We start from the raw sequence: 24,604 nt of genomic DNA on the forward strand, positions 1-24,604 counted from the left end.
ACACATATAGATAAACCTACATATATATTATATATTTGTATATATAATACATATATTATATATATACACACACACACACACACACATATATATATATATATATATATACATATATATATATATATATGAAGAAAAGACCAATTAAAAATCCAACATAAAACAAAGTATTTTGGGTTACTCTGTATAGAATTTATATGAACAATATTACGAAGTCTACGAAGAAACCCAAGAGAAGCCTTGCATAAAGATATAGTTTGGTCTGGAGAGGAAGATTTATTACTGTTAAGATATTATTTTTCCCCAAATGAATACAATCCAAATAAAATAGTAATGATATTATTGCAATCCTGTAAACTTCTCCTAAATTTAAAAAAAAAAGAAAAAAGAAAATTGCCAATATCATTAAGAATTAAAAAAACAAAAACACAATAGCAGAAGATTGATTGGTAGGAACTGTATATGCCAAATATTTGGAAGTATTTTAAAGGAGCAGTAGTTGAAATATTTTATAACAGAATGTCAATAAAGATGTCAATAATTAAACAGCCATGGAGGCATCAGAAATAGACTCATTTATGTATTTGTTTTTTTGCTTTGTTTTTTTAAATATTTTTATTGGGGTCCATTGGGGAACAGTGTGTTTCTCCAGGGCCCATCAGCTCCAAGCCATTGTCCTTCAATCTGGTTGTGGAGGGCGCAGCTCAGCTCCAAGTCCTGTTGCCGTTTTCAATCTTTAGTTGCAGGGGGAGCAGCCCACCATCCCATGGGGGAATTGAACTGGCAACCTTGTTGTTGAGAGCTCATGCTCTAACCAACTAAGCCATCTGGCCACCCTTGTATATGATTTTAATATACAAAAAATTGGCTATTCAAAACAGTAGGGGATAATTAATTACAAAATTAATAATGTTAGAATCACTGATTAGCTATCTGGAGGGAAAAAAGTAAAACTGAATCTTCACTTGATTCATACACCAAAATAAATTCTACATAAATTATAGAGGTAAGTATTTTTAAATAATGATAATAAACACACTAATATTCAAGAATAAAATAGATACTAAAATAAAAATCTTAAAATGGTCATTACACAAACCCAGAAAACCTATAGAAGAAATGGATAAACCTGATTAAATTTAAGTTTTGATTTCACATTGCAACACTAAATCCATATACAGACATTTAATAAACCAGGAAAATATTTTATTACATTTGACCCAAAGAGCATATTTCTATAAAAGACAAAGGGCTCCTGCACAACAATATGATAAAGATCAATAACGCGATGGAAGTGTAAGACTGACCATGAATTAATAATGGCTTATAAACACAAGATTTTGAAAACATATTTCAATTAAAAAAATAAATTAAAACAACAATTTGGTACCATTGTTTCTCTATCAGATTGATGAAGACCAACAAGTTGGATAATACAAAGATAGACTTGACAAGAGAGTGAGAAACAGCCCCAGTGTTGAGGGTGCTGAAAATTGAGATAATCTCTCTGTAGGTCATTGTTATAAAATCTAGTAAACAAACAAAAAAAAAGTATCAACTCTTTACCACAATGATTCTAATTTTAGAATTTTTTTCTTCAACATATTTGCTAAAATGCACAAGATGTACATATAAGGTGTGGGTTACTGCTTTGTACCTATTAGCAAAAAAACAGTAACAACTTAAATTATGATTTGCAAGAGGGGTAACATCAATTACAATACATCCGTACGTTGAAATTATATGCTTGAATGAAAAAGAATGAGATAATTCTGCATGAGTTAATTTAAAATAACATCCAAAACTGTTAACAACAACAAAAAGGCCTAGAACTGAGTGTATGGTAGGCTTTCTTATAATTTAAAAGAGATGTGTCTGTTTAGCAATATCTATGACCTTACTGTCATACATATATCAATATAAGTACATAGATTGGCTTCTCACTACATGAATTATTTCTGGAAGGCTACACAGGGAATAGTTAAAAGTGACTGCCTTTGATAAGGAAGACTGAGGTAGTGGAAACCAGGAGTAGGAGAGAGAGGGATTATTTCACTGATTCCTTATTTTTCTCCTATCATATTTCTATATAACTTCTCCCTGAAATACTAGTTCATTTTTAAAATGATGAAGATAAAATATGTGTACCTGTAATATAAAGTCTGAGAGTTTCTACAGATACATTATAAAAGTTCTATGTTGAGGTTAATCTGTGCCTTACATTACCCTAGTGACTTCAGGAAATACAAGAAATTTGTAACACCCAGTTGCTGTCACCAAGGAGTGTATAATCTAGTTAGCAAGAGAAGATCAATGCATAATATATAATTATAATCTAAAATATGACATCCTGTACTTTGGTATTAAATTGTATGGGGTCATCTGCGAGTATAATAGAGTGAAAGGAGAATCCAAGAATAATATAGTAATTTCCATTTTTACTTTGGTAAATCAAAATGCAACTTCCTTTTTATTCCAGACAGCACTAATCCATTTTGACATTCTTAACCATTGAATTCAGAATGACCTTAGAATTGTTTTAACAAACCCATTAATAAATCAGTATCAATCGTTCAGTGTTAGAAAGCAATAAAACTTATTTGCCTACCCTGACCTAACTGCAGCTTGAAAAGGTAAAGGAAAATCTTATTCAAATGACTAATAACTTTAAGATAGATTATGTTACCAGAGATATGATAAATATGAATACATAACTTAGATAAAATTTATAAATTTAAATAACTCCCTCATCCTATTGAATTTTCAGAATATGTTTGAAGTTTAATTGCTTCTCCCTTTCTTTTCTCTTTGGTTTTAATTCTTATAAAAATGTGAATAAAAGAGTGCATCATGTATAATAAATAAATTTAATTAAATTTCTTATTCATGACCATTAATTGGGTAAAATCCAAAAGCAAATGACCTATATAACGACCTCAATTTCTGTAGATTTCTGTGTTTAAGGCCCCTTCTTTATATATAAGAACCTGGAGATTTAGGTCAAATTACTGTTATTAAAACAAAATAAATATTAATAATACTAAAATGTGTTATAGAAATTACAAATATCCAATATCTAAAAAAACAGAATCTTTAAAAATAATATTTTAAATGTGCACATATAAGTTCAAGTAAAAAAGTATATCCCTTTGTCTTTAATAATTCTTCCTAAAAATATATATTTCATGCTGAAAATAATATTAGGTGTTTATTATCAAGTTGAGTTCTACATAATATTTTCTTATTTATTTATAATGATGTTTTCAACTTGGTAATTATATACAAGACTCTTATGGAAATTGTAATTTTGTCCTTTGAGCAAAGAGAACAAGAATAACCAAGTAAAAACAGCACAATGAATAGAAATAACAGAAATCAGCATTCTTGTATCATAACTAGTATAATTGTGCACATACACACAGCATTATAAAGACTATGTTGATTTGTGTTACCTTGAAATACACAGTTTAGGAAAAAGTCACTGCAGACTCAACAACTGTAAGTAAACAGAGTTTCTATGTATCCCTAAAAATGAACTGCTTTCCCAAAATAAATTTATATGATCTCCTCTAGAGATTCTCCTTTCTCTGTTAAACTATTTTGACTGTTAAAAACATAGATTTATCATTTTGTGAAATGCTTGACTTGCTTTTATCTTAGTAAAAGACAACACATGATATAGCAGGATAATTTCTGTTCTGGGATATGACTGGCAGTTAATATTAAGAATATGCATATAAAGAGAAGTGAATCTTTGAGAAAATCCAAATGGATTTACTCAAGAATACATTTATAGAGTCTTTTTAAGTACTGGTGTTTGAATTGCATTATTTTTTTACACCTCTAACCATTAATGACAAATACATATTTATCCCTATAATATATGGCTTCAATTCAATACAGCAAATATTTATTGAGTATTATGTGCTTGCCTAGCCACTAAACAATGTAGAAAACTGGAAAACACACATTTCCGACCATGTGGGGCAATAAGTTTAGTAGTGACAAACCATATAATATCAAACATATAATAACACTAAAAGTCATATAACCATCAGAGAGTGCTATGAAATTTCAAAGAAGTAGAAAATATGTATAATTAGAAGGTTGAAAACAAGATTTACTAAAATTTTATTTGGAAAGGGCTTTTGAAGGGTGGCAATGGATATCATATGAAAAGAAAAATAAATTGCATATAGACAGCTGCTTTATGTGCACCATTTTAACATTCAAATACATGTCCTCTGGAGGAGGGGAGAAAGCAAGTAAATCAAAAAATAAGAGAGACAATTTAAAAACATGGTAATTAATCCTGCTGTTCAATGGAAATGTGTCAGGGTATAGGTGGTAGAAGTTAACCAATTTATTCTTAATTTGGTCTCTCTTCCATTTCTGAGTTATTTCACTGAAAAATTTTATTTTTCTATATGTACTCTTTTTATGTGCTAAACACTATTTTATTAACAATGTAGTAATAAGTACAGATTTTCATCAGAACTATATACACTCAGCCATGTATATTGCATTTTATGGATGATTTTCAATGGTAAATTTAAACATTTTTTGTTTTAGCTTTATTTGCTGAACTTAACCCACATATAAGATGCAACTTCTATGTAAATTTAGAAAGGTGGAAAAGGGTTGGACTTTTTCCAGAAGCAATACTTAGGCAGTTTGTGGCCAGTTCATGAAATGTGGATTGCTAACTGAAGAAGTGCCTTTTAATCTTATAGACAATGGAGAACCGCTAAAAGATTTGAGAAAGTATGTGTTCAGGTCACAGCTTATGAATTAAGAGAAGCCAAAACTGTGTGTAGACTGGATTAAAGATAACGATTTTCAGAGAGGAAAATAGTAGTCCACACAAAGATCTGAGTGAAATACAATGCAGGCTTAAGCCTAGGTTATACTCTGTGAGTAGACACAATGAAATGGATGATGTTAGCTAAATTATAGAGGAGGCATTAGTAGGATGTGGGAAATGATTACAAGTTAGGAGTATCAAAGGCCCTGTCTCCTTTAAATCCAAATGTTTAGGGGATTGAAGATGTTCATAACATAAGAAAAATAAATAAAGAAATTGGTCCCATGTACAATAGCATCAAAAACAATAAATTCCTTGGAATAAATGTAACCAATGAGGTGAAAGATCTCTACTCTAAAAAATACAAGACATTGATGAAAGAAATGAAAGAAAACACAAATAAATATAAAGGTATTTGTGTTCATGGATTGGAAGAATTAATCTTGTTAAAGTGTCAATACTACCAAGAGCCATCTATAGATTCAGTGCAACCCCTATCACGATTCCAATGGCAGGCTTTAAAAAAATAAAACAACAACAACAACAACAACAACAAACTAACAAACAAACAAAAAACAGGTAACATTTACATGGAACCAGAAAAGACCATTAATTGCCTAATGAATGCTGAGAATGATAAAGAAAACAGGAGGCATCACACTTCCTGATTTCAGTCTACATTATAAAGCTGTAGTAATTAAAACAGTATGGTAGTGTCATAAAAAGAGATAAATAGACCAATGGATCAGAGCTCAGAGCCCAGAAATAAACCTAAGCACATGCAGCTAACTAATATTTGACAAGGAAGCCAGGAATACTCAATGGGAAAATGGGCAATCTATTTAATAAGTTATGCTGGGAAAATTGGATATTGACATGCAATATAATTAAACGTGAGTACTATTATACATCACTCGCAAAAATTAACTCAATATGTATTAAATCTTAAATGTAAAACCTGAAACCATGGAACTCCTAGAAGAAAACATAAGAAAAAGTGCCTTGACATGGGTCTTGGTGATGACTTTCTTTTTTTTTTTTTTGAAATCACTCCTAAAGCACAGGCACAAAATTAAAAAAATAAGTGAAACCATACCAAATTAAAAGTTTCTTCACAGAAAAAGAAACCAAAAACAAAATGAAGAAAACCTGTGGAATATTTTCAAACTATATATTTGATAAGGGTTAATATCCAAAATATATAAAGAACTCAAAGAACTCAGGAACACCAACAACAAAAACCCAAATAACCCAATTTAAAACATGGGCACAGGACATGAATCAACATTTTTCCAAAGAAGATATCTGAATGTCTAATGGGTACATGAAAAGATGTTCGACATCACTAAGTCATTAGGGAAATGCAAATTAAAATTACAATGAGATATGACATCACATCTGTTAGAATAGCTATCACCAAAAAGACAGGAGATAACAAATGCTGGCATGGAGAAAGGGAACCCTTGTGGACTATCGGTGGAACTGTAAATTGGTTAGCTGCTATGGAAAACAGTATGGGGGCTTTTCAAAAAATAAAAAATAAAATTGCCATATGATATAACAATTCTACTTTGGAATATGTATATCCAAAGGAAATTAAAACACTAACTCAAAAAGATATATGAAACCATTCCCATTCATAGCAGCATTATTTACAATAGCCAACAAATGGAAACAACTTAAGTATACATCAAAGGATACATGGATTTAAAAGATTGTGGTATATATACACAATAGAATGTTCATTAGCCATAAAAATATGAGGAAATCCTCAACATGGATGGACCTTGAATACATTATGCTAAGTGAAATAAGTCGAAGAAAGACGAATACTGTATGATATCACCACTTATATGTGGATTCTAAAAAAAGAAAGAAAGGAAGGAAGGAAGGAAGGAAGGAAGGAAGGAAGGAAGGAAGGAAGGAAGGAAGGAAGGAAGGAAGGAAGGAAGGAAGGAAGAAAGAAAGACAATCCCACCAAACTCATAAAAAGATCAGATTTGTTGTTATCAGAGGTGGGAGGTGGGGAAAAGAGGAATTAGAGTAAGGTGGGCAAAAGGTACAAACTAACATTATAATATAAGTAAGTACTAGGGGTGTCATGTATAACATTATGACTATAGTTAAACTGCTGTATAATATCTGGGAATGTTAGGAGAGGAGATCCTAAGAATTCTCATCAAAAGGAGATATTTTTCTTTATTTTTATTGTATCTGTATGAAATGATGGCTGTTCACTAAACCTATTAAAAATCATTTCACAATATACATAAATCAAACCCTCATGCATGCTGTGCACCTTAAACTTACACCGTGATGTACATCAATTATTTCTCAATAAAACTGGAAAAAAAAAAAAGAAAAAAAAAAAAAAAGGTTTCCAGGGGAGGACATGTGTTGCAGAGAAAGGCTGAGTGTTTCAGAGAAAATAAGTCAAAATGCAATATTAATAGTCAAAGGTATCGTTGATTAAGCCTGTACTGTGCTTTAGGCACTTTTTGTATTTTCTATGGTTAGTTATTATTATAATCTCTAATATACTGATCAGGAAACTAAAACTTAGAGAGGTTTGGTAATTTATCCAAACTCATATAATTACTGAATGGCAGAACCAGATTCAAGACAGAGTATGGACTGAGAAATCATTCCTATTGACCATTGAAACACCAATTGCCATCAAAGGTAGGGGCTGAGTGTTAGATTACAAAGGATGAAAGAATGAGTGAGAAATAAGGCCTCTAGATACACTACACAAGGTGATTTAATGAAGGGAAGGAGGAAGATAGGGAAAGCTAATAAAATCAAAGAAATGTTCTTGCAGTAATTGGTATATTTATAGACAGGGAGAAAAATTAGTATGGAGAAAGAAACTGAAGACATAAGCACGGAAACTGACTAAGTTCCCATGGGAAGTAGAAGGTGACATGATCAAGATCTAACGAAGAGCCCTTTTGGGTAAAATGGAGGGGGTATTTTTTTTAGAGACAGGGCTGAAGGGATAGAAGAAACATGCAGTAAAAGGTTTCAAACTGCCATAGCAATAAATATGCAATGTATTTTATTACCTGTACAACACATTGACAATGGAGAGCTCACAATATTATTTTCATAAGAAAAAAATAAAAGTATTCCATTGGGTTGGTTACAGGAAGGGGGAAAAAAAGTGCTGTGTTTAGTAATTCTTTATATATAATTCATCGTATAATTCTAACAAAGTCACTATTCCACTGTAGGGTATGTTTGGTTCTAATTGTCCAGATTGATTTTTAACAACGATTAAATTCACCATTTCACTTTATATTTACAGATACAATAATGGAAGGGAAATAAAACAATCTAAATGTAGAAAAAAATGATACTTTGCCATTCACAGAAGCTCACAGTGGATTTTCATTACACAGAGGATCAGGAGGAGCATGCTACTGAAACCACTGTCAGAGTTCAATCCTCAAGTGTGTCAGTTAGCTTGGTTACATTCTTTTGCTAAAGACTGCATCATCATTAACTCTTAACCCTACCTGGGATATGACTTGAAAACATTTGTTGCTTTTTCCAATGGATTCTAGAATGAGAGGTATATGGGTAAGCACCAATCTATTACCATTCTTGGAAAGTCAATCAAAAGAAGAGATGATACAAGTATGACACCTTCTCAATCTTTTTCTCTAGTCACCCTCCCCTCAATCAGAGACAAACATTGACAACGGTTCCTTGTGATTCCTTCTAGAAATATATATATATATATATATTTTTTTTTAATATAGAAAATAATATATTAGGATGGTGCAAAAGTAATTGTGGTTTAAAAGGTTAAAAATAATTGCAAAAACTGCAATTATGTTCGCATCAATCTAATACTTTAATATTTTCTTTTCATTTAAACAAATATTGCATATTATGCTGACTATTCTGTTCCTTGACTTTTCACTCAATACTTTATGATAGGGATTGTCCATGTCATTGTAACAAGTGATTTCCATTCTTTAAAATTACTGCAACACATTCTACTGTACGGAAATACCATAATGTTTGCACCTGGTGCACTATTTTCGCCTTTTTTGGTTATTTGTAACATTTAGCAATTAAAAACAATTTAGTGGCAAATAGCATATGAAAAGAATATCAACATCATAGGCCATTAAGAAAATGCTAATTACAACAAGATGCCACTACAAACCTATTAGAATGGCGAAAATCCAAAACACTGATACATTAAACTTTGGCAAGGATATAGAGCAAACGGAATTCATTTAAATGAATTATTCATTTATCGTTGCTGAAAATTCAAAATTGTACAGCCATTTTGGAAGACAGTATGACAATTTCTTACAAAACTAAATATACTCATACCATATAATCCACCAGCAATTACACTCCATGGTATTTATGCAAATGAGTAGAACATGTATGTCTACACAAAAATCTGTACATGGATATTTATAGTAGCTTTACTCATAACTACCAAAACTTGGAAGCAACCAAAATGGCTTTTGGTAGGTGAATGGACAAATTGTAGTATATCTAGAAAATGGAGTGTTATTGAACAATAAAAACAAATGAGCTATCAAGCCATGAAAAGACATCAATGAAACCTAAATGTGTATTACTAAGTGAAAGGAGCCAATATGAAAATGCTGCATACTGTATGATTCCAAGTATATGAGATTCCTGAAAAAGCAAAACTGTGGAGGCAGTAAAAAGACCAGTGGTCACAGGTTGCAGGGAAGGAGGAATAAACAAGCCGAACACAGAGGATATTTAACAGTAAAACTACTATGACATAGGGTGGCAAATGTTGTTATACATTTATAATATACATTACACAGTCAACACCAAGAGTGAACCCTAAAGTAAACTGTGGATTTTGGGTGATAACAATGTTTCCATGTAGAAATACAGGTTCAGGGATTATAACAAATGTATCATTCTGTGTGGGATGTTGATAGTGAAGGAGTCTCTGTATGTGTAGGGGTACCAGGGGATATATGAGAAGCTCTATTCTTTCTACTCACTTTTACAGTGAAAGTAAAACTGCTTTAAATAATAAAGTATACTTTGTAAAAGAAAAGTCATCATAGAAGTTTTAGTGTGCAGAAAATCTCACTTCATTCAGAATATTTTAGTAAACTTATTATGATTTCTATATTAATCCATTGATCATTTTGAAGTGTGATTTTAGTTTTTAAATGAATGGGTTAATTTTTTAATGCTAATCTCTAATTTGATTTTTATGTATGGAGAATGCTTTCTATAAATTGTCAATTATTTGAAAATTTTAAGATTTCTTTGGAACCTAACATGGTGAAATTTGAAAAGATTTTGCATGAGTTTGTTGTGCATGTAAGGGTTACCATATATATATATATATATATGTATATATACTGGCTTATGTATATATATATATATATATATATATATATATATATATATATATACTGTATATATATACTGTATATATATACTGTATATATATACTGTGTGTATATATATATATATATACTGGCTTAAGCTTATTAAACATATTACCCAAATCTTAAAAAAACAATTTAAATGAATATTTTTGTGCATATAACTGCTCAAATGCATTAAGTGTATTTTTATGTTTACTTCTTTGAGATGGAATGGTGGGTGAAATTGTATGCACATTTTAAACACTGATAAATATTGCAAAATGACCTTCCATAGAGATTCACCAATATTCACTGACATCAAAGTGTATGCTTCATTTACTTAAATCAACAGGATATTATTGCTTTTGTTAATAATCAACAATCTGATATTGGAAAAAAATATGCAGTCCCACCATAGTTTTGACTTTCTTATGGGTAGGGTTGGTTGTTTTTTCACATGTTTAAGAGCTTTGTTAATTTCTTTTTCTTTGCACTTTGCCTACTTTCATATGAATGGTTGGTCTTTGAAAAAACGATACCAAAGAGAGATTATGTATTAGGACACGTGATTATTTGTGATGGGTGTTGCAAATATCTATCACTGTTTATTCTTTATTAACAGTCTCTAATATTCTGTTATTGCCTCCTATCCAGTTTTGGGACATTGTTGCTTTTAAAGAGAATGCTTTGTCATGGTGAATTTATATTTTACTATATTGCTGGATTTGCTCAGGTTTTATCTAGAATGATGGCAGTAATGGTCATCAGAGAGATGGTTTGTAATTTTTGTGTGCATGGGAAGAACTAACTTTTTTGGTTGTGAAACTGATATTATGGTGCTTAAAAGCTTTTATTCCTTTCAAATACTCTGGAGGAGATGAAATGGCATTGTAACAATGTTTCTTATATATCTGGTAGAATTTTTCAAATGGACTTGGAGCTTTTGGTGAAATGGTGAGAAGGGATAAATAAATATTAACCCCTTTCTCTGTTTTTATAAAATAAAGTGCCTGTTTTTCCTTTCTACAGTTGATTTTGAAATTTTTTATTTTATTTTTCAAGTACATGATTTTATTAACACAGCTTTTTAAATTTGTTTCTATGATGCTGCATAGTTTAATTTTTAAAATATCTTCAGCATCTATGATTATTTTCCCAGTCTCATTTTATGTACTGCCCTTACAATGCCTTTTCTTTATTAGGTCGGTTATTAATGTATTAGAGATTTCAGTTATTCTTTCAAAAACTAAGTTCTGGAATTTTCAAATTATTTTTCTTTTGTTCTAAATTATTTTTAAAAATGAATTGATTTCTCTGTTTACTTCTGGTTTGTTTTGATATTTTCTAACTTCTTGAGTTAGATGTTGCATTAGTTAGGATAAGCTATGCTGCAGTAACAGACCCTGAAATGTGGTGGCTGACTCAATAATGGTTCACTGCTTATTCACATAAAATTTTAAACAGTCAGGTAACCGTCCTCCAGCTTGTGTGTATGTCCACTGCACCCATAATTTAAAAGGTCACTCGGGCAGGAGAAAAAAGAAAAGCAGAAGGATGTTCACTATGGCTTAACTGACTTGGCATGGATGTGAAATAGTTACTTCTACTGACAGTGTATTGGCTAGAAGTAGTCATTTTGCCCCAGTCTAATTGCAGGCGAGTTGAGAAATACAGGTAAAGCATAAGAAGAATTGGTGAACCCATGCTGTCTCTTTTATTTACTGTTAAATAATTTATTATTTCTTTCATATTTCTTAATGTAAATACAGGTGTCTCAATTGTTCTTAGAAGAGTTTTTTAACCTTTAATAATTATAAACAGACAAACGCTACAATGTAAAAATAATTAGAATGCTATTTCAATTTCTTAAATTTTATATATTGAGTTTTAATTACATATAATTTGGGAAATTTTGAATGCAATATTGTAATATTTTTTTTGTTTCAGTCTCTCTAAATGAAGATGGCATATAACCACAAACAAATTTAAACATTTATTATTCAAGATTCACAAAAGTAAATATGTTTAAAATAAAGTTTCAAATGTTGTCTTTTGTAATTTTATAGCATTTATACTTCTAAAGTTGTTAAAGTCTAAAAATACACTTAGTGTTTTGTAACATTGAATATAAACTTACAAATTTTCCCCTTGAACAATGCTTTGTTTATATTCCTCACATTGTGATATGCATGCATCATTATTTTCTAAATGTTCTACAGTTTCAGTTGATTCCCTCTAGAATTACAATAGAGTTTTCTTTTATTATTAAGTTTTTAAGTTGAAGGGTGGTTTACTCTTCATAATTACTATATTTATTGTACTATGATGAAGGAGTTTTCTTCATATTATTTCTACTTCTTGGAATTTGTCAAAGTCATTTGTGACAATAAGTGTTCATTCAATAAAGATTTCATGAGCCTTGCAAAAGAAGAATTATTTTTTGCCTTCTATGAAAAGAATTCTGTCTTCATTAGTTTGATTTAAACATTAATTCTTTTACATCCTTCCTTATTGTCTTCCACTTAATTTCTGTGGGCTAAAATAAGTTAATATAATTTATTCTCCCTAGTATCACTTTCTCATTGTGGTTTCTGTAATTTTTGATGTATACAATTTGATAGTATGTTATTTAATATAAAATATTTAAGACTGAAAAATCTTTATTGAAGAGTGCATTTTTAACATTAAAATGTGTTTTCTCTTTGTCTTCTCCATGTTTTATTCTGGTCTATATACGTATCTCTCTCACTAATGGCTCTAATCATTTTCTCAGTGAGGCTTTAGGTGAAAAAAATGCCTTGTACTTTGTATGTCTAAATTATCTGGAATAATATTTTAACAGGGTTAGACTACTAGACTGAAAGTGTTTGGCCTTAGCTTCTAATTACCAATTATCTTGTGGCATTTTTTAATGCCTTCTTAGATACTCTGATTTTTTTCTCTGGTAGTTTCAATATCTGATGTCCTACAATTTCAAAATGACTTATAGAGGTTTGGGTTAATTTCATTAATTCTACTCAGAAATCTGAATGCAGTTTTTTTGGTTTTTTTTGTGTGTTTTTTTTTTTTTTTTCCTTGAGGAATCAAGTTTTTTAATTCAAGGAAATTTTAGTCACTCTGTTTGTTTGTTTTTTTGTTTTGTTAGTACTTGTACTTCTCACAGAATTTCTTTTAAGTATCTATTGTAGCCTTTCCAATCATGTATCTTGACTGTTCTTTCTTACTTTTTAATTTATTTTCTGTTTCTCTGTGATCCTCAGTAAACTATATATTTATTTTTTAAATCACTTTCTGTGTGTCCAGTTTAGAGTTTATTTAAAAATTCATGTTAATATTATACATTTGATTCCCAAATGTAATGTCTCATTCTCCAATTCTTCCTGTTAGAATTATTCTGCTTCTCATCTATGTCTATACCTGTATCTATCCATATCTATATCTGCACCTGTATCTACATCTACATCTACGCCTACGCCTACACCAATGCCTATGCCTACACGGATACCTACACCTACACCTATACCTATACCTTTATCTACATCTACCTATCTACCTATCTATCATCTATCTATCTATCTATCTATCTATCTATCTATCTATCTATCTATCATCTATGTATTGATGTATCTATATTCTTATTCAATTTAAGAATATTATTATCTATTTTTTTATCTTTGAGTATCCCAAACATACTTATTTTACACTTTTTAAAAAGACATACCTTATTTTTATTTAATCTTGAGTAAATTCATTTAAAAAATAATCAAATTTATTGGGTTAATGTTAGCTAATATCATATAAGTTGATTTTGATGGCTGCTTTTATTACAGATAGTTTTCCTCAAGTATTTTAGAATATCAGTTTGCAATTTCAACTTTGAAAGGAGTTTTCAATGTTTCTTTCTGACTTGGTGTGCGTTTCGGCCCTTATGTAGAGGCATTGCTGCTTCCACATCAGCCCCCCCTCCCCCATTACTGCCAAAATTTTTGGCTCAGAAATAGATCTTATATTTGGTTTCGGTGGTATTCTATCCCAATACAATCATACATGTTTTCATCAGATTTAGTTTCTAAGCCAGATAGAGGTTTAGCTTGATTATCATGTCTACGTCCTCGTATCTCTCTCTGCACAGAACTTCATTTAAGTAACCATCTTAGGCAGCAACCAGCAATAATTTTGTTTGTATGTTTATTTTGTTTTATTTTGCTTTATTTTATTCTTTTTTCAAAAGCAAAGGAGTCCCATTCCAGTTTCTGGTTTCTAGCAGTGAGCCTGGCTCCAATTCCCAACTTTATGTGGGACAGCTTTATTTTCCAATAACCCTAAAATAAGAACATGTTTTCGTATCTACTGGCCTCCATATCCAACCCAGTGAGGCCTCCAGTTTCAACACAGCTCACCATCTGTTATTCTCTTTTATATCTGTTAATCAGATATGAGATTACGTATATACACACATATATACATATATGTGGTTCTATCTGGCTATATATATGTATATTGGGGGTGCCAAAAAATGTACACATTTTAAGATATGTTATATAATCAATGATAGCATCATTCATCGTATTAAAATTTTAATGTTTGTTTCCTTTCTTAAAATGTATGTACATACATATTTTTGGCCACCCTGTTTTCTCCTGCTATAGTTTATCATCACCTCTGTGATTTTAGCAGTGGAGAGAGGGTACAAAGTATAAATTTAAAATTCCATCTTAATATGAACTTCTTTTCTTACACCTTCTTAATGAGATTAGAGTAGTTCATTGTGTGAATGAACTGTAATTATTAAGTAGTTCCCCTAGTGGTAGGAATACATTATTTCTATTTTTTTTTTTTTTTTTTGCTATTAAAACAAAAATGTTGTATGGAAAATCTATTATAGAATTGTACACCTGAAACCTATGTCACTTTTCTAACAATAGTCATCCCAATAAACTTTAATTATATATATATATATATATATATATATATATATATATATATATATATATATATAAAATTATATCTTTATACACTCCAGCTGTTCTTTACATGAATTTCTAGAAGTGGGAATGCTAGATCAAATGTATATTCCTACCAACAGCTGGAGGGCTTATTTCCATTGCTGTGCAATATCAAATATTTCTTTTCATTTTCTAAGCTGAAGATGGCATTGCTTTTCTATGAGGGGTGGACTTGAAATGTCCTCCTCTGGTTCACAGAGTATAAAATAATTGCAATTTGCTGCTCCGGGGTGTGAGAGACCTGATGTAGGAGAGTGTAGTTTGTGGTCAAAGATAGGTATTTTGAGAGTAGAAGCTTTTAAATGATGATGGTTATATTGTACCTTACTTTAATTTAACTCTCATTCTCTTCTGTATAGTAATAAGAAAAAACTTATTAGTGTGCCTACATTTTAACATTAATAAGATGGAAATTTATGTGTAAAAGAAAAGCCATTCTAACCACCAAATGTAAATTGATTACCCTGAAAACTTTTAAATGCTCAAGCTAGCATTTAGAAATATTTGAAAAGGAATATGAACTCTGAATTCAACATCTTGGGTAGTTTAAAGTTCTTTTAGCTTATCAAACTGAGAATTTAATTAAAGTAAAATTTAAAATATCAAAAATATTAGAGATGTGCACATATTTTTAATCCAATGCTTACATTCGTTCACTTTAAAGTCTGCAGTATTCATATAGGACTACTATAATTATGCATACATAATTGTGAATTATGAGTCGTCAAATAGTTTGATACATTGTGGTTTACTGTACTTAAACCACAGATTAAATTAGAAGCAGATTATGGTTAAACTATTACCTTTCATGGTTCCCTACATTTTTTTATTTATATTTTTACTTATTTATTTTTCTGTGAGAAACTCAAATTCTACTTTTTTAGTAAATTTTGGTTACATAATACAGTATTATTGACAGTTACCATGTTATATCACCTTTCCCTTTGAAAATAGCATGAGTTTTATTGCATTTTGCGTTTTTACATTAAATTTTGGTGTATATGATGATTATTAGATACAAACATCTGATATTTTTTAACATTATTAAATGGATAATCTAAATCCCAAGTGAATACACACCAAAAGTATCTCACAGAATTCAATTATCCAAAGATAGCCAGTATATGGGTACAAAATATGCTATCCCCTAAATATACCACTTTCACATAAGAATTATTTTGAGCTGACCGCGTCTGAGATTTAAAAGATACAGAAAGGAGTCTTCCTGAAACTTCCTTTACCAGACTAAAATCATAAACTTCTGAGAAATGAGGACTGCCATGAATCTCTTTCCCAGGGACATTTTATGACCATGAAGAAAACATAAAGTTAGTGCTGAGACAGACCTGAACAAACTTTATTAACTAGCCTGTATTGTCCATCAGTTTTCCCATATATTTACCTCCCCACAATCCGCCACCCCCTAGAAACTAAAAGTCCTTTTCTTTTGTCTTGTCACTTCTCTGCAAATTTATTCTTCTTTGCTAAGATGCTCTATAAGCTCAACTGCCCTTTACAGTTATTCATTCCTGAGTTAGCCCACCTGCATTAAATTAGAAGCATGTGTTAATAAACTTATGTTTTTGTTTGTTTATCTGTTTGTTTTCTTGTTAAGCTGTCTTTTGTCAGTCTAATTTCCAGGGCCCCAGCCAATATGAATCTAAGATGGGTAGAAGAAAAAGTTTGTTTGTTTTTCCCTCTCTATATCAGCCATCTCATCATATTTTAGATTTATTTTGATATCAGCCATATTCAAAGGGAGCTGTTTCATGAGTTCTTTGCAGAATACCAATACACACATATAAGATAAATTACAAGCACTTGAAATGTTCTGTTAACTTAATTAACCCGGTTGTTTATTATATATACATATTTTCTACATACTTTCTTCATAGAAAGTTCAAACCAGTCTTTAATACCATAGTTTTAAAAATTTTCTGTGTTATGAAGTTATTTATAATTTCTTTATAAATGAAATTTCCACCTCGTTTTATATTTTAACTGTGTATTTGGTAAATCTCAATTGCATATTCAGTTTATGTTTTGCTTTACTACAGTTTTGGCTGTTCCTTATTCATACCAGTTAGAGACTGTTATAGATATATTTCAACATTAGTTCAATCAAGCAAATGTCAGAAACAATATGGGGAAAAATATGCATTATTTACACATAAAATAATGTTAACCTGAGTCAAAAATTAACTCTTTGTCTTTAGAATAAGCCTATTAAATTTAAAAAAAGCTTTTATTCAGTCAATAAGTCACTCATCAACAAGTTAGTCATTTATTAATTCCCAATTAATATAATGTGACCCAAAAAGTTAATTTCTAAACTTAAAGTCACATTCTTCTAAGCAATAAGCCTGAAATAAGTCTCTTCATTTAGTAATTGAAAAGTCACATAATTGTGAAAAATAGTGTTGAAAAAATATCCATTTTGGAAACATAACTCCCTCACTAGGAATGCGCCTCAGGAATATTTATTAATCTATGCCCATCTTAGCTTAAATTAATTTAGTTATTATTTGAATTCTTAATTGTAATTAAGACATGTGTTTAAGAAAATAAACACAATTTCATTTTATATCTTTAAATGCCCATGGGTTTCCAGACTGTTTAATCAGAGCTGTGATAACTTTTCATTTTTATCTTTTGGTTCAAATACTAAATGGGGAACAAAATCAATCACTAAGAGATCATAATTAAGCAATTCAAAACCAATTTCACATTGAAAAATAAATTGCAGAGATGATTCAAGAATATATCCTGAAAACTATAGAAAATACTTTTCGTGGGTTATTTGGATGACACTGATGATTTCACTAATTGTACCACCGTAGTTAATTGAAATCTATTTTTTTCTCTAATTTTCAACTCATAATCTGATATATAGAAACAAATAAGTTAGTTTATCATGTCAGGTGGTGCCTACCATATATGGAAAAACAAAATGGAAAAGTCATAAGAATAGAATACTTTCATTAAAAAATATAAATAAATAAATAAATAAATAAATAAATAAATAAATAAATAAATAAATGTCTCAGAAACTCTCAAAGCAAGTCAAATATTCAAATGATAGCCACCACCTTCATCCTAATGGAATCAGCAGTAGTGCAATAAAATTTAGAAAACTATTTGAAAATAAATGTATATGACTGTCTTTCCTTTCCAGCCATCTTCCTTAAATTCTGTGGTAAGGATTTATTTACAGAAAGGGGAATGTTGTCTGTGGGTTTAGCATACTGACTCTTAACTGGACTCTGAAATTCTAGATTCTGAATCCAGATTGCCTGGTTTAAAATCCCAATTCTGCTAAGCTGGCTCTGTGAACCAGCAAGTTAAAACTTCTTTGCACTTTTTTTTTAACTTAAGCAAATTTAAAATGTCTCTGTTTTTTCATTGTGAACTGGCATTATGAAATAAGTGCATGCAGAGGACATTCTCAGAACTTTGACAGCGCTTAGACAGTTCTTAATAAATGTTAGCTATTATTATTTTTATACAGAGAGTGTCAAAAACATGTATACACATTTTAAGAAACGGAAAAAATCTGTATTAAAATTGTAATACTCAATATATACCGATAACAAAAGAAGAATGAATACAAGTCACATGTATACACTTGTTTGACACCGCAGTGTATAGAATGTGAGCAAACCTATGAGAAACACAAGAATACTTTTTACAAATGTGAGGTATGGACTGGGAATGAGTGGAAAGGATTCTATATTCAGTAAACCCAAGGTAGAAGCTAAATTCGATGCTCTGCTTACCTACACTCCGACAGGAAAACTTCGTTTTGTGATCACACAATCGTAGGGTACCATTGCAGCCTTTTTCATCACTACCATCTTCACAATCTTTTTCCCCATCACAGCGCCACAGATCAGGTATACAATTTCCATCAGGGTGGCATTGAAATTCATTCCCATTACAACCGACAGGAGAATGAGTCTCTTAAATAGAAATGAAGGAGAGAGAGGCAGAGGGAGAAAGAACAGAGAGAAATTATGATTTTACTTGATGATAACTTTATTTTTTTTATGTTTTAGGCATTATTATGAGGGTATATATATTCACTTTAGTTGTTTAAAAGCTATAATACTCTCTGGTATTTTAAAATTTATTTTAGAAACTTTAATAATTAGAGAAAATGATGTTTCCTGACTCCCACAGAATTTCTGAAAGTGTCATATACATTAATAAAAAGGGAAATAGCAATTAAGATAATGTGTGGAAATACTGTTGTGACTTTAATTAGTGTCTTAAGAATGAGATCATTGTAGGGTTTTTTCTCTGGCACAAAAAGAAGTTTCACATTCTACTGTAAATGTTGACTTTAATTGATCTTTTGATATTTATCTAGATTATTTCTTTCAGACTCTTATGAAGTAACTAACCAAATAATAAGTACGTTCCAACTAACAAGATATTTGAAGAATAAGATCCAAAAATTTGAAAAACAACAAACAAACAAAGAAAACCTAATATAAACACAAATTCTTTAGGATGTGAGATTTCAAATCTAGAATCAGAACAGATAAACATAAGAATTTAATGAGATTATGCATTCATACTCAATTTGTCAATTTATACAGTACTTAGATAACTCTATTATTCAATACCTAATAATTAAAAATGCAGGTTAAGTATGCCACAGTTTCTTTATGCAGTCATCTATCGACCACATTTTGGTTGTTTCCTTATCTTCACTATTATGAGTCGTGCTTCAATAAGCATAGGGATTCATATATTTTTTTTCAAATTAGTGTTTTGGATTTCTTTGGATAGATACCCAGGAGTGGAATTGCTGGGTCATAAGGTAGTTCTATTTTTATTTATTTGAGAAACCTCCATACTGTTTTCCATAGTGGCTGCAGCAATCTGCAATCCCAACAGTGCAGAGGCGTTCCCCTTTCTCCATATCTTCACCAGCATTTGTTGTTTTTTCACTTATTGATTTATGGCCGTTCTGACCAGGGTGTGGTAGTAATTCATTGTGTTTTTTATTTGCATTTCTCTAATGGTTAGTGACAATTGGATAAAAAACTATGGTATACTTACACAATGGAGTATTACTCAGCCATAAAGAATAATTAAATATTGCCATTTGCAAACACGTGGATGGACCTAGAGAATAATGCTCAGTGAAATAAATCAGACAGAGAAATACAAACACCAAATTATCTCACTTATATGTGGAATTTAAAGAACAGAATGAACAACAAAACAGAAATAGACTCAGAGATATGGTGGGGGGGAATCTAATGGTTGCTAGGTGGGAGGAACATGGGGATGGTAGAGAAGGTAAATAAATTAAAAAGTACAATATAGCCATGGGGATATGAAATACAGTTTGGGGAATATAATCAATAATGTTGTAAAGATTTTGTAGGGGATCAGATGGGCATTTGTCTTATTAGGGAGACCACTTCACAGACTGTGTAGATGCCTGATCACTGCACTGTACACCTGAAGCTGAAGCTGGATGATATGGAATGTTAACTATTATTAAATATATACACATGTAGTCACAGAATGTGGATTGCAGCATAGAAAATAGAGTCAATGGAATTGTAATAGCTATATATGATATCAGAGTGATAATAGATTACTACTTTGTGAGGGGTATAAATGTATAACTATTACATTGTTTTGTACCCCTGACACTAATAAAAAATTATATAGGTTTAAATATTCAGTAAGCATAAACAAAAATAAGGAAATGAAAACATTGGGTGTATAGATGTTTTACAGTATAGCAATTTAATAATTTGACTGTAATCAGCAGTATGTTAATTTTTGTAATATCTAAAATTATGAAATAGCATAGAAACCAGCATCTCCATTTTCTGTTGTAAAATATCTTTGTATATATTTTTTCTGCATCAAAGTTTAATGAAACAAATTTATTGTCTTATATAGCTATATCCAGCAATTAATCTACATTACATGTACATCAGCAGTTATTCTATATTGCTATGATAAATTTGAAACAGGTTCATGTGAGTTACCCATTACTTAATGTGCTGGTTTGGTAGGGATCATGTAATTATGAGTTAAGATTAGTTTCATTTAAGATCAAAGCTAATAATAAATGTTTTATATCAGTGAGGCAGCTACTTAATCTTTTAAAACTTCCATTTGTTCATTTGGAAAGTGGAGAGTGCAGGGTTGTCGTGAGAAATAAATTAGATATCTGTAAATTGTTATTTTAACTATAAAATTTTGTTGTTGCTATTATTTTCTAATATATAAATAGTTCAGTTCCTATTTTCTTTTCTTTATATATAGACATTCAGCAACGGTAACATGTCAGGTGATACAACACTGCAAAGATGCTCAAAACTGACTTGACTTTACTTCCCAAGTATTCCTAGAACATTATGATGGAATAACAAATAAAACAAACAAACAAACAAACAAAAAGAAGCAAGAGTAAATCTGTTGGTAGAAAATAGGAGTTCCAATTCAATTCACAGAAAACCTATCGGGCTAATTTTCAAAAAGTAACCACTGCTAAGAACACATAATCATCAAACCCATTTACAGAGAATGCTCTGAGTTTAGGCTGGCTTTGAGTCCCTTGAAAAACATGTGACTTTCCTTTTCTGCTTGCCCAGTCATTTAAATATTTTTGACTTTGGATATATAGGGTCTTCTTGATTAAACAAAATGTGAGCGCACACAATCAATAAAGAGTATCAGTAAATTCGGAAGATATATATGGCATGGGATATAGCAACTTCCCACCATATTTAATTTAGTATCTACATAGTGCTCTATTTAGCAGTACAGCTTAACACTACATTGGGAAAGAATGCTAGGGCTTGTTTCATAAAGAAGATATGGTGAAGTCTTCAAGCCTAGAATCTTCTTAAAGATAACTTGAAAATCCTACGTAACTTCAGTACTTTGGAAAAGACTGAAGAAAAATCAAATGGAGTTGCAAGGCCCATTCAGCTCTCTAAGTAATTCTGTGGTGAAGATGCCTACCGTCATGCAGCAGTGAAATGATCTTTGGTTCTTTTTCTACTATTTCAACTTCCTTGAAAACAAAATAAAACATACCTCAGCTCAGCTAAGTTTTATAACCTGTAGTATGAGGTCAATCAGTAACATATAAAAGTTGTACTTCAGGTAATCGTCACTCAGTGATTCCAAATATTTAACCATTTTGCTGCATTGATTTCAATCATTTTTTCCCCAAAATGTGTCAAAAATCCACAGACAAAAAAATTGATATTTTGACTATTTTACACATTTAATAATAACATTTTGAGCTACTTTGTATATAAATAACATTATTTTTATTTTAAAGCTTTGTTATGTAGTAATAAATTTGCCATTATATTGAATTTAGGAAAAGTTCTCAAAACATACTAAGTGACATCAATTAGATTTAAGTATAGATAAATTAGAATCTAATGGCATTGATGACATCAAAATTTATTATGTTACACAATATGGCATACAAAACATCTTTATCGTTGATAGTGCAAACCGCAGGAAAACATATTAAAAAAACCCTGTAAATGGAGAAAAGTCTTATAAAAGGAAATACTCATTCGGATATATCCAAACATCGCAGCAAAAGTTAATAAACAGTGGATGGTATAGTCTGTTGATTTTTCTAAATTCTCTAAATAAATTTGAAGACTGACAACTCATATATTGAATCTGTTACCCAGTATGTTTAATTTGGCAAATACACTATTGACCTTTTAAAAATTTGAAAATAGCTTTAAAAATCTAGATTTCCCAATACCTTGAAAAGTATGTAAGATTATTGGGCTAGCTTCCTTCAGATAACAGCTACCTGCTTTACATGGGGCTGGAATGAATTGTATTTACAGTTCCCTGTTATAATAAAGAGAAAAAATATACATTTCTATTCTTTTTTCCCTGACACATTTATCCCCCCTTGGTGGAGGTTTGCTGTGGGGAAACTGCTAACTACAGTTTCCATTGTTTATGAATCTACTTCTGGGAAGTTGTAGGACAATTTTTATTTCACCCTTGCTTCACTGTTAATACTAATTTTATTCTCTTGTACAAATAAGTTTTCTTCTTTATGAGTCCTTTCTATGGATATTTGTGAATAATCTTCAAACTCATTATGTTTCTCTCTTTGCAACAGCATCTTAGAATTTAGAGCTAAATTCAGGGATCAGTTTTCATGATATGTATTTGCACCAATCACACCCTCATGTTTATTTACATTCCTAATCTGCATTCTCCCTTTGTTTAAGTCTTTCCTGTTTATAACCTTTAATACTTCCAGGTTACAGCATACATTATTTCTGAAAATGATCAGAAGGCTAAGTAAATAAATAAACAGAATAGTGACACACAAGGAAATTGTGAAAATAAATAACATATTATATATTTAAAAGTATCTAATTTAGGAAACACTTTGTTAGCTTAAATAAAATTAAATAGTATATACCAAATTCTACACCATATTTCCATTTCTCTGCCCATCTTTTATTTCTTCAGAAATCATGTTGCTTCAAAAATGTCAATAATAATGGAAAACATTCCATATTTTAAATAATTATCGTGTGATGTTTTAACTCTTCTAACATATTTTGTATTTGGTTTTAAAGATATAGTTATTTTAAATCATGCTCCTCAACTATTAACTCAAATACAAAATGGATAATTGTCAAAAAAAAAGAGTACGTAAATCCAGAAATCTAGATAGATTAACCTGATTCAAAATGAGACCTGCAAAAGATAAATTGTTACTTTGGGAGAATGTATTCTTTCTCTTGACTCAGCAATATGACAACTTTATATCTACAGTTCTACTTTTTTAGCTCCATATTATTTACAGCTGAAAATAAGTTGTGGTCACACAGATCAAAGCAACATCTATGAAGACAGAGAGTATGCTGTCATTGTCTGAGTTTTTCTTTGAATCTATTTGGATTTTCTTTGCGTGGTATTGTTTGGTTTATCTATTTGTGCTATATAAGTGAATCTGCTGATTTGTTTTCTTATTCTAAATAAACATATATCTTATACATTTAAATATAAATGTGATATTTCCCTCAGATTTCACTCTTTTTCTTCTTTTTTCTTTCCATCTTCTTAAACTACCCATGTTCAAACCTCTGTGGACTGGTATACTATCTATTAAGGAGCACCACAAACAATCAGCTTACAATAGTTTAAAATGAGGGTATAGTCTGAGGAATGAAATACCATATACCATTATAAACCTTCAAATCTAAATCGTGATACAAATTCTCTTTATAATGTTCACACATGTCTCTAATGTATACTTGTCTTGCTTATATTATTCTCCCAAACCTAGACTGCCTTTCTGTTTAACACTTCATCTGTAAATGTTCATAATTTCTTTAAGACTCACTTTATTTACAAAACAAACAAACAAA

The 24,604-nt window shown here is 30.5% G+C and overlaps 1 protein-coding gene across 7 annotated transcripts in view; it reads right to left on the reverse strand.

Moving 5' to 3' along the window:
• Positions 1 to 24,604, reverse strand: part of LRP1B (LDL receptor related protein 1B) — a 1,877,633-nt gene that overhangs the window by 677,464 nt on the left and 1,175,565 nt on the right. For all 7 annotated transcript variants that reach the window (XM_081051911.1, XM_081051912.1, XM_081051910.1 and 4 more), the window contains exon 21: positions 18,974 to 19,156. In XM_081051911.1, the coding sequence (XP_080908037.1) occupies positions 18,974 to 19,156 (183 nt within the window). The remainder of the gene's footprint in view (positions 1 to 18,973; positions 19,157 to 24,604) is intronic.

This window comes from Rhinolophus hipposideros (assembly GCF_964194185.1).
Source record: "Rhinolophus hipposideros genome assembly, chromosome: 6".
NCBI lineage: Eukaryota > Metazoa > Chordata > Mammalia > Chiroptera > Rhinolophidae > Rhinolophus > Rhinolophus hipposideros.